The sequence below is a fragment of the Hipposideros armiger genome, unplaced genomic scaffold (genome assembly GCF_001890085.2).
Source record: "Hipposideros armiger isolate ML-2016 unplaced genomic scaffold, ASM189008v1 scaffold_533, whole genome shotgun sequence".
Lineage (NCBI taxonomy): Eukaryota > Metazoa > Chordata > Mammalia > Chiroptera > Hipposideridae > Hipposideros > Hipposideros armiger.
In genome coordinates, this window is record NW_017731883.1 from 847,260 (window position 1) to 861,132 (window position 13,873).

Here is a 13,873-nt window from a genome sequence, read left to right on the forward strand (position 1 = left end):
TGGGGAATCGGGGAAGGGGAACAGACAAGTTGCTGTCATTTTGTTCTTCAGTCTAGTTGTGGAGGACGTCGCTTCACTGGCCCATGTTGGTACTGTCATTATGCTCTTTCCAGGTGAGGCAGTCACTTGCTGGCCATTGGATGGCCACTCACAGTGGCTCACAGCAGCTCACGAAAGCTCACGCCCACTGCTGGTCAGCCCCACTGCAGCCTACGCCATCGCCGGCGACTCACAGCAGCACAGCTCCAGGTCGAGCTGTTGTTCTCCATCTTACTGTAGAGGGCAGTGTCACTGGTCTTCATGTGGGATCCAAACCGGGGCCCTGCTGCTCAGAGCTGGCGTCCCAAGACAACTCCAAACCAACAAGCCACTCAGCCGGCCCTCTTTATTTATTTGAAGTACTTTATTTTTCTTTGTGTCAACTTTATCAGCATTATGTGTTTATTTGTTTCCTGCTATATCCCAAATGCTTAGGAACAACACTTTGTGGTAGATCATCAACAAATATTTGTTTAATTAATGACAGCAACTACATAAATTCTAAAACATTCTATGTCAATTCCTAAGTTGCAAAACATTACCCACCTGAGTTCTTCAGGTTTTGCTGTACTTGCTGATAAAATAAAAAAAAAAATACATATCCCATTAGTTTCCTTTTACGTGGTAAACTGCATCGCTATTCATAAAACTTATGTGGACCAACTACTTTGTAAGACATGTTTCCCAACTATAGATTTAAAAACCTTCATGTCACAAAAGCGTTCTAGGGTATACATAATTAGAGTCAATATTTATTTTAAAAATTACTTCCATTTTTAAAATAAAACAATAAAATAAGCATGCATCTCTTCTTTTAAGACAAAATCATCTGCAAGCATAGAGTGAGCGGAATGACAATGAAACATTGTCAGTGGAAAATACGAGGTAACTTAGGGTTTTAAAAAATCACAAGTTGAAATGGCTTCATTAATAGCTATGTGTTATTTAATTTATAGCCATACCAAAAATTATGAATATAAATCAGTTTTCGAAAAACTGATACTGCCAAACATCAGGTCACGGTGGTTGTTTTGGGACAGTTGGTGATGACTCTGGCATTGGACAGACTGAAAGTTCAATCTGTATTTTAATACAAACTTAGATTTGAAACCAAACACAAGTTTTAGTTTACCTGTCGAAATAAAACATGCTTTTTATGACATAAAGTAGCCTAAATAGCAAGTAACATTTATAAATTTGAAAATGTCTATGTATGATATACATTGATGATTAAATTTAAAAACTGTTATTTCACAGAATCCTTAATATTATAATACTGTATGAAACAATTTTTACTTTAAATTTATTCATTATTTACCAATGTTTTTTAAAGTTTCTAAGGGGATTTTAAAGATTATTATGAATGAGATCGAAAAGTCAAAAAGGGAAGGGAAAATGTTGCTCAACAGAATTAAGTAATATGAACAAAAACTGAACACAAACTCAAAAAAGTATTTAAATTGGGATTAACATAAAGTTTAATCTCAGCAACAATACAGGCAAGTTTTCCCCTTTTATGTTATTAAGCTGATTATGCTAGAACAAAATTTGATAAATAAGAGTACTTTAGTTGACTGGAATAAATTTAAGATTCAGACAACATCCTCTCAAGTAAACAATACCAGCACACGATGAACTGTTAAGAAAGAACAGTCCTTTGAAACAGGGTTGCATTTCACCTTTGATCTGTAGAGTCCGACGAGAATATCGTTTGCTGGGCCTTCTTTCAAAGGATGTTGATCTTCTTGCTTTATTGGTTTTTGTGGTCTGATACTCAGTTTTCCCACTAAAATAAATGAGGCATATTAACAGGAATAAGAGAATATAAGGTCTACAGTAATCAGATATACATAAATGAGAGAAAGTCTATACTGGGGTTCTTCTTAAAAAAACCATCCTGAGGGAACTATGACCACTAATAGTCTTGATGTCTCTCTTTACCACATCATTCTTTCTCTCTTTAGGCTTGTGTGAAATGTGTAACACAAAAATTATATTGCTTTTCCTTAAGCATGTACATTACCTAAGAACATATTAAGTAATCTTGGAATATCTGTGTTTTTATGGAACTCCCTTCCCCTCTCCATTCACACTCCTCAATGAAAAGTGAATATTAACTCAAGATTTTCAGTTGCTTTTTCTAATTGTGATATAATTTTCAGAAATATCCAGAAATACTTAAAACTATTGTCCCACTCTTCTTGATTTTCATTTAAATTCTTTGAAGAAAATGCCTCCCCTCTTTTAATATAGATAAAAGCTCTCTTAATGAATCCCACACAATCATCTTGCCACATTAATTGTTATTATTAATCCCTTCTTTAAATCATACTGACTGATTCTCATGGTATGCTTAAAACTCACAATCAATAATCTAGTCTCAGGAAAATCAAAACATTTCTAACTTATAACCAACAAACACGTTGTTTGTAAGAATAATGGAACTTAAGATTTATAAAGGACCAGAAATGTTATACAGGTTAATTTTGCACTCAGTGCAGGATAACCTTTTCCTATATGGTATCCAGCTGTTGGATGGTGAGTCCTCAAAACTCTTGTTACATGGATTTAAATTGAGGGCTAATTGATATATAAAGTAAATGTCAAAAGGGATATAAAATCCATTATACCAATATAATGTTTTCCTGTCTATTCTGGAAATTACAACTAATAACACCACTTTTTCTTTTTTTTTTAATTGTGGCCAATGGAAAACACTGGCAAGCCACGTTATTTCTCTGTGCCCTAGTTTCTACATCTATAAAAAAAAAAAAAAGGGTTGGTCCAAATTTTCTGGCCTCTATGAAAGGATGGAAGATATTGTAGTCAGCTATTAACATTAACCTGTATCTAAATCGTGATCCTAATCGAATAAATCCTGATCGCTGAGAATTCTTTTGGACAGGGCCTCGAAGGCGGAAGAAGGCGTGATGCTCCACAGCACATTTCCATAAATGTTTGCATGCTTTTGGATGATCCAGTCTAAAGACAAATGTATGCTCCTGCTCTTTCCCCTGAAAAAGAAAAAGATAAAAAGAGAGTTTATCATTAGGTCAAACAATCCTGCCCTCTGTTAACTCTGCTACAAATACAACCACAGCAATACCAAAAACCAAATAACACATCTAGTTTGCTCCTTGAAACTGACACTCTTTATAGCTACTTATACAAAAAGGAAGAGTTGAAATCAAGCTGTCCATTTTCTCAGCCAATATAAAATTTTTCCTAAGAGGGGTTTCTCTAATTATGTGATCTTATTTCTCAGAGATACATAAAACAAGGCTTTATCTGCCATACTTTGGGATAATTATAATTTAAAGGATCATATAAGATCTGGCAATATATATCAACAGGCTTAAAGATGTCCACACTCTTTGTCATAGTAACCATACTCGCAGGAATCTAATTATAATAGTTAACACTCATAGGCACTTCCCTAAGAATCTCCCACGAATTACTTCAAAGATACTATCATTAGCCCTATTTCATAGATAAGGAAACTGAGGCTCAAGAAATTAAGCCCAAGATCACAAAGGTAGTATAAAAAACAGAATTTGAACCTAGCCACTTGGGTTCCAGAGCCTACATTTGTAACAACTAAGCTATACTGTCTCTCAAGGAAAAAAGATTTTCTAATGAAAATTTATATCCGAAGGTATTCAGTTTCATTTATAATAGTAAAAATTGGCAAAAAAACAAAACAAACAAAACACCTAAATGTCCAAAACAAAAGAAATAATCAAGTACCGTATTTTGCCAAGTATAATGTGCACCCACGTTTTTTGGCCCAAAATTTCAGAGAAAAAAATCTTTCATTTTAAATTTTTAATTAAAATTTTTATTTGTTTACATTTAGGGGTTTTTTTTTAAAGATTATTCTGTTTTTTTAAATTTTATTGGGGAACAGTGTGTTTTTCCAGGACCCATCAGCTCCAAGTCAAGTAGTTATTTCAATCTAGTTGTGGAGGGTGCAACTCAGTGGCCCATGTGGGGGTCAAACCAGCAACCTTGGTGTTTTGAGCACCGCGCTCTAACCAACTGAGCTAACCAGCCGCCCCTACATTTAGGTATTTGTTTTTTGTATTATAAAGGAATTTTAGAGTTTATTTTTTAACATATTGTGGTATTAGAAATTTTATGTAACAAATAATTACAAAACACAATAACAGATACAAGGTACAAGAAATTTTGTGTATATGTACCGGTAACAAATTTACGATATTTACACATAGAAGGCCAAGAAATCTTTGTCACTGCAAGTTTGTTATAGTTCAACAAAACCGATTATCGCATTCCAGGGTATTATTTTGCATATGGGTATCATTATTGATTTCTAGAGTTACACTTTTAACTCATAAGCATAAATAAAATAATTTAAAACATTTATATAGATACAGAATTAGTACTACCCATGTATAATGTGCATCCTTATTTTTCCCTCACAAATTTGGGCAAAAAAGTGCACATTACACACAGCAAAATACGGTAAATAATGGTATATTTAAAAGCTATAGAGGGGGCGGCTGGTTCGCTCAGTTGGTTAGAGTGAAGAGCTCATAACATCAAGGTTGCTGGTTTGACCCCCACATGGGCCACTGAGTTGCACCCTCCACAACTAGATTGAAATAACTACTTGAATTGGAGCTGATGGGTCCTGGAAAAACACACTGTTCACCCCGCCCCCCCACCCCAAAAAAAGCTACACAGAAAAATAAATGAATAAAAGATGAATGAATGAATGCACTGCACTACTCATATTACAGAATACTATATATAGGTTAAAATGAATGAAGTAGCTCTCCGTGGCTACAACTGTTTAGGTAAAATAAACAAGCTGCAAAAAAACCAGGTATGTGTATACACACACATATACATATATATGTATATATATGATTTATGTAGATTTTTAAAACAATTCTACCATGTGTTATGATGTGTTTATATCTGGGAAAAGTGAGAAAATATGAGGATGATACCCTCCAAGAATGGTGGCCAGCTATGGGAAGGAAGGGGCAAATGGGGGGTTACAGACCTTAGCTGTATTAAATACACTGTTATTTGTCTATTTCTAAAAGATAATTCTGAAGCAACAATACCAAAATGTTAAATCTAAATGAGTGAAATGGATATTAATTTTATAATTTCTTTGTACTTTTCAGCATATTTAAATATTTTATAATTTAAACTATTTTGTCATTTAAAAACATTTTATAAACTCTATATGTAGTTTCTTCATGAAAGGCAAAGATTCTTAACTTTTAAGACACAAAAACTATTGACCACAAAGGAAAAAATTTATAAACTATATTACATTAAAATTGAAACCTCTATCTAAAAGATACTATTAAGGAAGACAAAAGGCAAACAAAGGAGAAGAACATACTTACAATACATATATTTGACAAAGAACTAATATCCATTATCTACAGAGAACTTCTTCAGTGAGGAAAAAAGCACATGATCCAATAGAAAAATGAACAAAAGACTTGAATAGGCACCTCAGAAAAGAGACTACCCAAATATTCAATAAATATATAAATGCCATACACATAGTCATCAGGAGAATGCAAATTAAAAATGATTCTACTACCAGAATGGCCAAAATGAAAAGGAGAATACCAAACATTAGCAAAAAAATAAAAAAGAACAAATGAAACTCTTATACACTGTGGGTGGGAGTGTAAAATTATATAAACACTTTGGAAAATAGTCTGGCAGTATCCACAAAAACCAAACATATGCATAGCCTAGTGTTCACAGCAGCAGTCTTTTTAATAGCCCAAAACTAAACCTAAAAACAATTCAAATGTCTATCAACAGTAGGATAATAAACAAGTGTAGTCTATTCATAAAATGGAATATTACAGAACAATAAGAATAAGCCAACTATTGTACAACTACTTGCTACAACAGAGCAAATGCTCACAAATACTGTACAATGTTGAATTAAAGAAGCCAGAGACAAAGAGAACATTCAGTCAGGTTTCCTAAATTCAAAATATAAGCAAATACTAATCTATGGTGTTAAGTCAGGAAAGTGGTTACCCTTGGGGCACTGTACTTGGTGGGGGGGCACAAAGAAGGTTCTATTATTCTGGTAGTATTCTATTTCTTCATCCAGGTGCTGGTTATACACTTTTATGTGAAAATTCAACAAGCTGTACATTTATTTTTGCACTTACCTGAACTTACACGTTTATACTTCAATGACACTTAACAACAAAAACTACACACAGAAAAAAACGGAAAAATGTATAAACTCAAAGTAGAAAAAACCTTTCTATGACACAAAACCCATAAGCCATAAATGATCAACAAATTCACCTATGTAGATTTTTTAAAATACATGGCAAAAATCACAATAAGCGGTGTTAAAAGACAAACAACTATTAGACAAAATATACAATTTCTACAACAAAGGACAAAACCTGTAAGAAAAAAGTCCAACAACCCAAAAGAAAAAATGGGGAAAGGATATGAATAGACAGTTTGGAGAAAAGGAAATACAAATAACTCAAATGTATGATAAGACGTTCAGTATCACAATAACAAATAAAAATTCAACCTATAATGAATTCCATTTTTCACCTTTTAGATAAAAATGTGATAACACCCTGTGAGGAAACAGGTTTGTACACAGATGAACTGTACAACTTGACAGGATCTCTCTATATCCAAGACAAATGCACATAACCATCTGAAAAAGCAAGTCCCCCTCCAAGAAATTATCCTATAGATACTTGCCAATGCACAAATTAATGTCTATAAAGTGAATAAATGTCAATTAATTGAGAATTGATTCAATAAATTAGGGTACATCCATACACTAGAAAACTATGCAGTTTTGGGGTTTTTTTTTAATTAAAACAAAGAGCACTATATGTACTGAAATGAAAAAGATCCCAAGTTATAATGTAAAGTTAAAAAAGTTAAGTAGAGGGCCAGCCGAGTGGCGCATTGGTTAAGAGCTGGCTTGGGATGCCAGCTCTGAGCAGCAGGGCCCCAGTTCGGATACCACATCAGGGCCAGCAACACTGCCCTCTACAGCTAAGATGATGAACAACAGCTGGACCTGGAGCTGGGCTGCCGTGAGTCACCGGCAACGGCGCAGGCTGCAGCCCCTGCTGCAGTGGGCTGCCATAAGCTACCGTGTGTGGCTGGCAGCCAGTGTGAGCTGCCAAGAGCCGCAGTGAACAGCCGTCCAGAGGCCGGCGACCGATCTGCCTCATCCGGGAAGAGCGCAATGATAATACCAACATGGGCCAGTGAAGCGACATCCTCCACAAATAGACTGAAGAACAAAAAGGAGAGCAACTTGTCTATTCCCCTTTCCCCAATTCCCCAGCACTGTTCCCCTTCCCCAACTCCCCAATAAAATCTTTAAAAAAAAGATAAGTAGAAAACACATAAGCATGCTAACTTCTTCATAAAAAGAAACTGATATACACATTTGCTTGTATATATGTATAAAATACCTTCAAAAAGATATCCAAGAAGCTAACACTGAATTAGATAAAATCTAAACTGCCATCAATTGTTAAGATTCACAATTATTTTATGGTCCAATAAGAATAAGTGTTACCAATTAAATTATGACCATGTTTTCTTATCATAGAATTATATTTTATTCTTCTGGAAGGAGGGCCTTTACATTTACATTACAAGTATCATTTAATCACATATATGCTTACATAAAAAAGAAAAATATTTATATAACATTGTGCCCAATTTGCTTTTATCTATATCTATATTTTTATGTATTTTAAAAATTTATTTCTTTGCACACACTAAAATTACTTTATTTTTATTTACTCACAATTCTGAGTTTTGACAAATGCATGGAGTATAGCAACCATCACTAAAATCAGGATACAGAAGAGTTCTCTCGATCCCCCAAAATTCCATGTGCTCTTGCTTTGTAGTCGTGCTTCTTCACTCCAACTAGTCCCAAACAATCTATTCTCCATTCCCACAGACTTCCCTTTCCCAGACTGTCATATAAATGTCCATCTTTTGAGTCTGTACTCTTTCACTTAGCTTAATGCATTTGAGATGCACCCATATTGTCATGTGTATCAATAAGGAACTCAGTTTAACTGAAAAAAAGGTAATCCTTAGTTTAGAAGGCTTTATTTAAAAATATTATTAGGGGGCCGGCCGAGTGGCGCGTTGGTTAAGAGCTGGCTTTGGACGCCAGCTCTGAGCAGCAGGGCCCCAGTTCAGATCCCACATCAGGGCCAGTGACGCTGCACCCTCTACAGCTAAGATGGTGAACAACAGCTCCACCTGGAGCTGGGCTCTCATGAGTCGCCGGTGACGGCGTAGGCTGCAGCCCCTGCTGTAATCAGCTGCTGTAAGCTACCCTGAGTGGCTGGCAGCCAGCGTGAGTGGCCGGCAGCTGGCGTGAGCTGCCAAGGGCCAGCCATCCAGTGGCCGCGGACCGATCTGCCTCACCAGGGAAGAGCGCAATGATAATACCAACATGGGCCAGTGAAGCGACATCCTCCACAAATAGACTGAAGAACAAAAAGGACAGCAACTTGTCTGTTCCCCTCCCCTAATTCCCCAATAAAATCTTTTTAAAAAAATAAAAAAATAAAAATATTATTAGGTAGATCTTTTTTATTAATCTTTTTGATCAGGTACTAAAGGGATAAAGTCACTGAAATGCAATTTTTATACAAATAAGATATATTATCAATGAAGAAACAAGAATAGAATTTTATATTGTCTTTAATCTTAAGGGCAGAAAACCCATTTGTTTAGGATAATGTGACCTGAAGCGGGGAATTATTTAATTAAATCATTAATTATACTAAGCTCTGTGGCTCTATAAAACAACAAGGACCATTCTCCCTCACCTTTAGGCACTTAGCTTACCACATAACATAGTCACTGCTAAGTAAGTAATGCAACACAGTTCCTACCTGATCATCATCTTCTACTACCACCAGGGTTAATTTATTCTTCTTAAAATCCAACCTGGTTATCTTGGGCCTGTAACAATATGAGAATAATAGCCAGATTTGAAATAAATGTCCTCTAAATTAAAAAAGAACAATTTGTTGTTACTTAAAGCATATTAATCATCTAACTTCTGAATTGAAAACTGGTAAAAGAGCAAATATAACCTGCACCATCCATCAAAAAAGCCTCTAATCTAAAACAATAGTTAAGATAACAGGGAAAAATAGCATTTCAAAAGCAATACCACTACCAAAATTGATGCTGCACATTTACCAGGCATTACGAATGTTTAAGGGGGAAAAAAATGAAGAAATCCATATAGACGTATATTCATAGGCCCCCAACTATGGTATGAGACTCTCCAGGCCTAGTGTCAAAGCAGCAGCACAGGAAATGCATACAGGAAAGACTACAAAGCCTTTTAAAATGCATAAAGGAAAACAAATTATTGATTAGGGCCTTCAACTCTATTTTCTACAGTAATTTCGGTTTGAGGAAATACATGATTAAAAAAATGTTTTTTAAAACCTCACTTTGTGGCCCACTTTCCAATTCTATCTCCCACCTGTACTGAAATCCTAAACAACCTTCCACATTTGAACTCTGTATTTCTAACTGTAAATGTCAAAACAATTCAACTCTCACTAATTTTTAAATATAACTTACGTAAAATATAATTGTAAAACATAACTTGTTTACAGAGCTATACTAAAACGCTAAGTAAATAAGTGTAATAGGTGGAGGAGGGGGAAGATCAAGCACTTATTTAAGTGTAACAAATACTTACATAATGCCTACTAAGTGTCAGGTACTCTTCTAAGTGTTTTACATGTATTAATTCAATTGATTCTCACAACCACCTTATGAAGTGGTATAAAAGATGCTTTCTTTATCTCTCTGCCTAGAGCATTTTCTGGCCATGAAGCATATTCCATCTGCCCACAGGGCAAGCTGGAAGTGTCAGAGAATTAACACTCAAGGCCTGGGTAAATGAATACTCCAGCTCCCTCACCCATCAAGGGACCAATTATAAAGGTATTCCCCTCAAGTTTCTCTGAGAGTCCCTAGCAGGGACACCTGGATGCAAAAACAAATGAAATACTATCTTCAACTTTTTAAGGGGAAATAATTTTAAACCTAAAAAAAATTCCATCCTCAGCTCAATTACCAAGAAAGCATAAGAGAAGCTGTACCATTTTAAGGCATCCAAGGATTCAAATAATTTACCTCCTACACCCTTTTCTAAGGTACTTACTTGATTTTATGCACGTATGTGTATATACTCATAGATATAGATATAGATATAGATATAGATATAGATATAGATATAGATAAAGAAAAAGAGAGAGAGCAGCACTGCACAATGATCTCTGAGTTGTTTGAACAGGGCTGCAGAAGAGAAGTCCTTCATAGCAGAACATCCAGAGACAGCTGGCACAGGACCACTACCTAGAAGGTGAAGAGGGCAGGAAAGAAAAGTGCCAGGAGAGAGGGGAATGAGACAGGGGGCTTAAGTGTCTAGGCGATGGCATTCAGTAGCAAAGGGAGAGGCTCTGGGTCAGAGAGCTCTAAAGGGTAGTAGTGGTTTGCAGTCTTTTATAGCTACAAGATTTGTCTTATGTATGGCTAGCAGTTTGCAGTGGCATATGCAAACCAGACAGGTTCTTAATGGCTAAAAATATACTTACTGGGCTATATGTAAAGCAACTGGATGTTTAAGAATTTCAGTCTGGCACTGGTGGGCTTTGAGCTAATAGCCCTGGCACGCTGTGGAAGTAAACAACATAGGGGCCAACAGACAGGGGTCATCTTCAGCCCACATGTATTTTAATACCAGTACAGTACTAAAGTCTGTACCAGTTCTGATACAGACAATAATATAAACACTATTTCCTGATTTTCAGCTTTTAGAACCAACCAGACAAAACCTGAAGAACTTAATTATGGTCACAAAATGCAAGATATCTAGCCTTGATGTAAATGTAAAACACAAATACAATTTAAAAGTTTGGATGATACAAGCTGGGACACAGAAAGAGAAGCATAGCTTAAAAGGAAGGGTAAAAGTATTAATATTTTACACAGTAAGGAGTAGGGAGTAAAGATTGTGGAACAAGAAATACTAAAAAACTGTAACATAATTATATGACAGGAATTAAGTGCCCATGTGAATATTTAATACATATAGAAACATATATTTATATAAAACATGTATTTTGAAATAACTTGAAACTAATGGAAAATATGGATAGAAGAGTTTTAAAAGTTGCCTGTGGGGAGTGGAACTAAAGATGGGTAGGAGTGTGACCGGAGACAGTTCCAATTCATTTATGAGCTTTTCAGAATATTTGATTTCCAAATTCTATTTTATGTACTAACTTCATATAAATGAAGTTATATAAAGTTTTCTACACATTAAAAAAACCAAAACAATAGGTATATTTGACACTAACTCTGCTTACCAAAAAAATAAGCCAATTTTGGTCTCTCCTTCAAAAACAAGGACTCCTGTTGGGGTTAGTCCCAAGCTATAGTCATTTCCATCTCTAGCCTAATTTAAGGAAAGCAAAATGTGTTAGCTTTATTTGCATAAAACAGGTTTCACATTTTCATGCAACTGTTTTCATGCAACTGTTTTTACATTGAATTATATTAATTATATACAGGTAATATTAGTATGCAGTGTGTTTTTAACAATTACAGTATCCAAAATAACATTCTCACGGATATTCATGTATACATTTAGTTTGCAGCAACACTGTAGTGTTGAAGCATGTCTTTATTGAAAAGTTACGCTCCCACTACAAAGCTCTTTCCACATTCTTCCCTTATTGTATTCACCACTTAAATCACAAATTAAAAAAAAAAAACTGCCTTTCTAGGAAAATTCAGCTACTTAAACTAGATGTAACTTAAATCACTATACAAGTTATAACACAGCTTACCAAGTAATTTTAAGTTACAAATTTTCAATTTTGCTTCCTAAATTATTTTAATTTTTATAGAGCATACTCAGCTTACATGATATATACAATGATATGAATATGAAATGAAAGGATAAAAAGTGGTTAAAAAAACTAAAAACAAACAAACAAACAAAAAACAGCTTAAAAGAAAAGACATACCTTTTGGAGATTTTGGTTGTTTCTCTTCTTTCTTATAATCAACGTTTATGTGAGACTCACATATCTAAAGTACCCACTGCTAGCCCATGCAAACTCCATGGCCTTTCTCATATTGAAAAATTCCATAGTCACCTCGAATCTTGAAGGAATAAATTTTTTTAAAAGCATCACAACACAGTCCTTACCTTGACCACATGCATATCAACCCCATACATTTCTAGCCATTTGGCTTTATTCAGATAATTGGTTTCAGCTTGTGCTGGTGTCTGACCTCTGAAATAAAAGATAATAATTTTAAAAACAATAATATATGTAAAATGAATTCTATACCAAGTATAGAAATAGAAAAAAACAAATATGAGATCACTATTGTGGTGATGTTAAAGGAAGTGTGATCAAATGTCATGTACCTGTATTCCTTCCATTTCTCAAAAATAGCCAGCTCCATCTCTTCAGTCTGAATGGGCATGAACCTGAACTCAGATACAAGTTCAGGACTATGCTCAGCAAGATCATAGTCACCAAGTTCAGCTGCAAACATAAGTTTCACAAAGTTATATTTGGTTAGTAAGTTTATTTGAAGAGTCTTTCTTCAAAACCAATTTTATTAATAAATATTGCTAATATTAGAAAGATTCTTTCTTAAACAACCAGGAAGTCATAATACCCAAATCATTCCTCAAAATAAACCTAGCTTAGACTGACGATTTATCTGTCTATATATACAAACTACATATTTGTGGTTGGTGGTGTATTTCCAATTAAAAGTCTTTCATTTATTCATACCTTATAATGCTTAGCTTTTGAAAACCTCTTTCTAGACTTCCATGGAGAAATACCTTTTAGTCTTATAATGAATAAATAAGAATATTTATCAATCCTTAACAATTAGCTGGCATCTTTAAGAATCTAATATGCATAGAACATGACATCATATACCACTATAAGATACAGTCTCTGCCCTGGAAATTTAGATCATTAATCCTAAAGAACTAACAAAGAATAATTGCTAAAATTTAGGGGGAAGGAAAGCAGTAGGAAAAGAACTGAACAATGTACAAACATTTATGTACTCATCTGTCTGTGGTTATCTCTGAACTGTGGGTCTGGGGAAGAAGGGGAAACATTCTAATTTTCTATACTTTATAATTTTTTCCTTTAAAAGAATATTTTACTCGTATTTTTCCATTTTTATAAAAAAATCTAGCTATGGAGAGAAAAAAATACATAAGAACTACCTTGAGATAATCATAAAAATGGTGATAACATTATTTATTGACCAACTACTTACACACGGGACGTATTACAGATATACCATCATTTAACTTCACAACAACCTTAGAAAATATTATTACACTGCTTTATTGCTGAAGAAATTGTTCTTTTTTCTGGACCACAATGTCTTTAAGAAGTGCCAAATCAAATCTGCTACATAATAATATTCAGGATATATATACAACAATGGTATGGCATAATTGAACTTGAGAGTGTGAGAAAAAGCTAATAAATATTATTCTCATGAAATATAAAATCATAAATGAGAAACAAGGAGCTCTTTTTATGAAGATGGAAGCAACACTTCAAATTTACTCTTCAAGACTTTAAGAATTAATAGAATTTGTGGGGCCGGCCGAGTGGCGCGATGGTTAAGAACTCGCTTGGGACACCAGAGGGCCCCGGTTCGGATCCCACATATGAGGGCCAGTGACACTGCCCTCCACAGCTAAGATGCTGAACAACAG

At 34.7% G+C, this 13,873-nt stretch overlaps 1 protein-coding gene across 6 annotated transcripts in view; it reads right to left on the reverse strand.

The window, feature by feature from the left end:
• Positions 1-13,873, reverse strand: part of EPB41L5 (erythrocyte membrane protein band 4.1 like 5) — a 145,429-nt gene that overhangs the window by 88,014 nt on the left and 43,542 nt on the right. For all 6 annotated transcript variants that reach the window (XR_002126891.1, XM_019668712.1, XM_019668713.1 and 3 more), the window contains exons 8-14: positions 12,542-12,662; positions 12,317-12,404; positions 11,469-11,557; positions 8,967-9,036; positions 2,884-3,053; positions 1,719-1,825; positions 586-613 (exon numbers count right to left, since the gene is read on the reverse strand). Coding sequence is in view for 5 of the 6 variants with exons in the window: in XM_019668712.1 (XP_019524257.1) it covers positions 586-613; positions 1,719-1,825; positions 2,884-3,053; positions 8,967-9,036; positions 11,469-11,557; positions 12,317-12,404; positions 12,542-12,662 (673 nt within the window). In the remaining variant the exon portion in view is untranslated. The remainder of the gene's footprint in view (positions 1-585; positions 614-1,718; positions 1,826-2,883; positions 3,054-8,966; positions 9,037-11,468; positions 11,558-12,316; positions 12,405-12,541; positions 12,663-13,873) is intronic.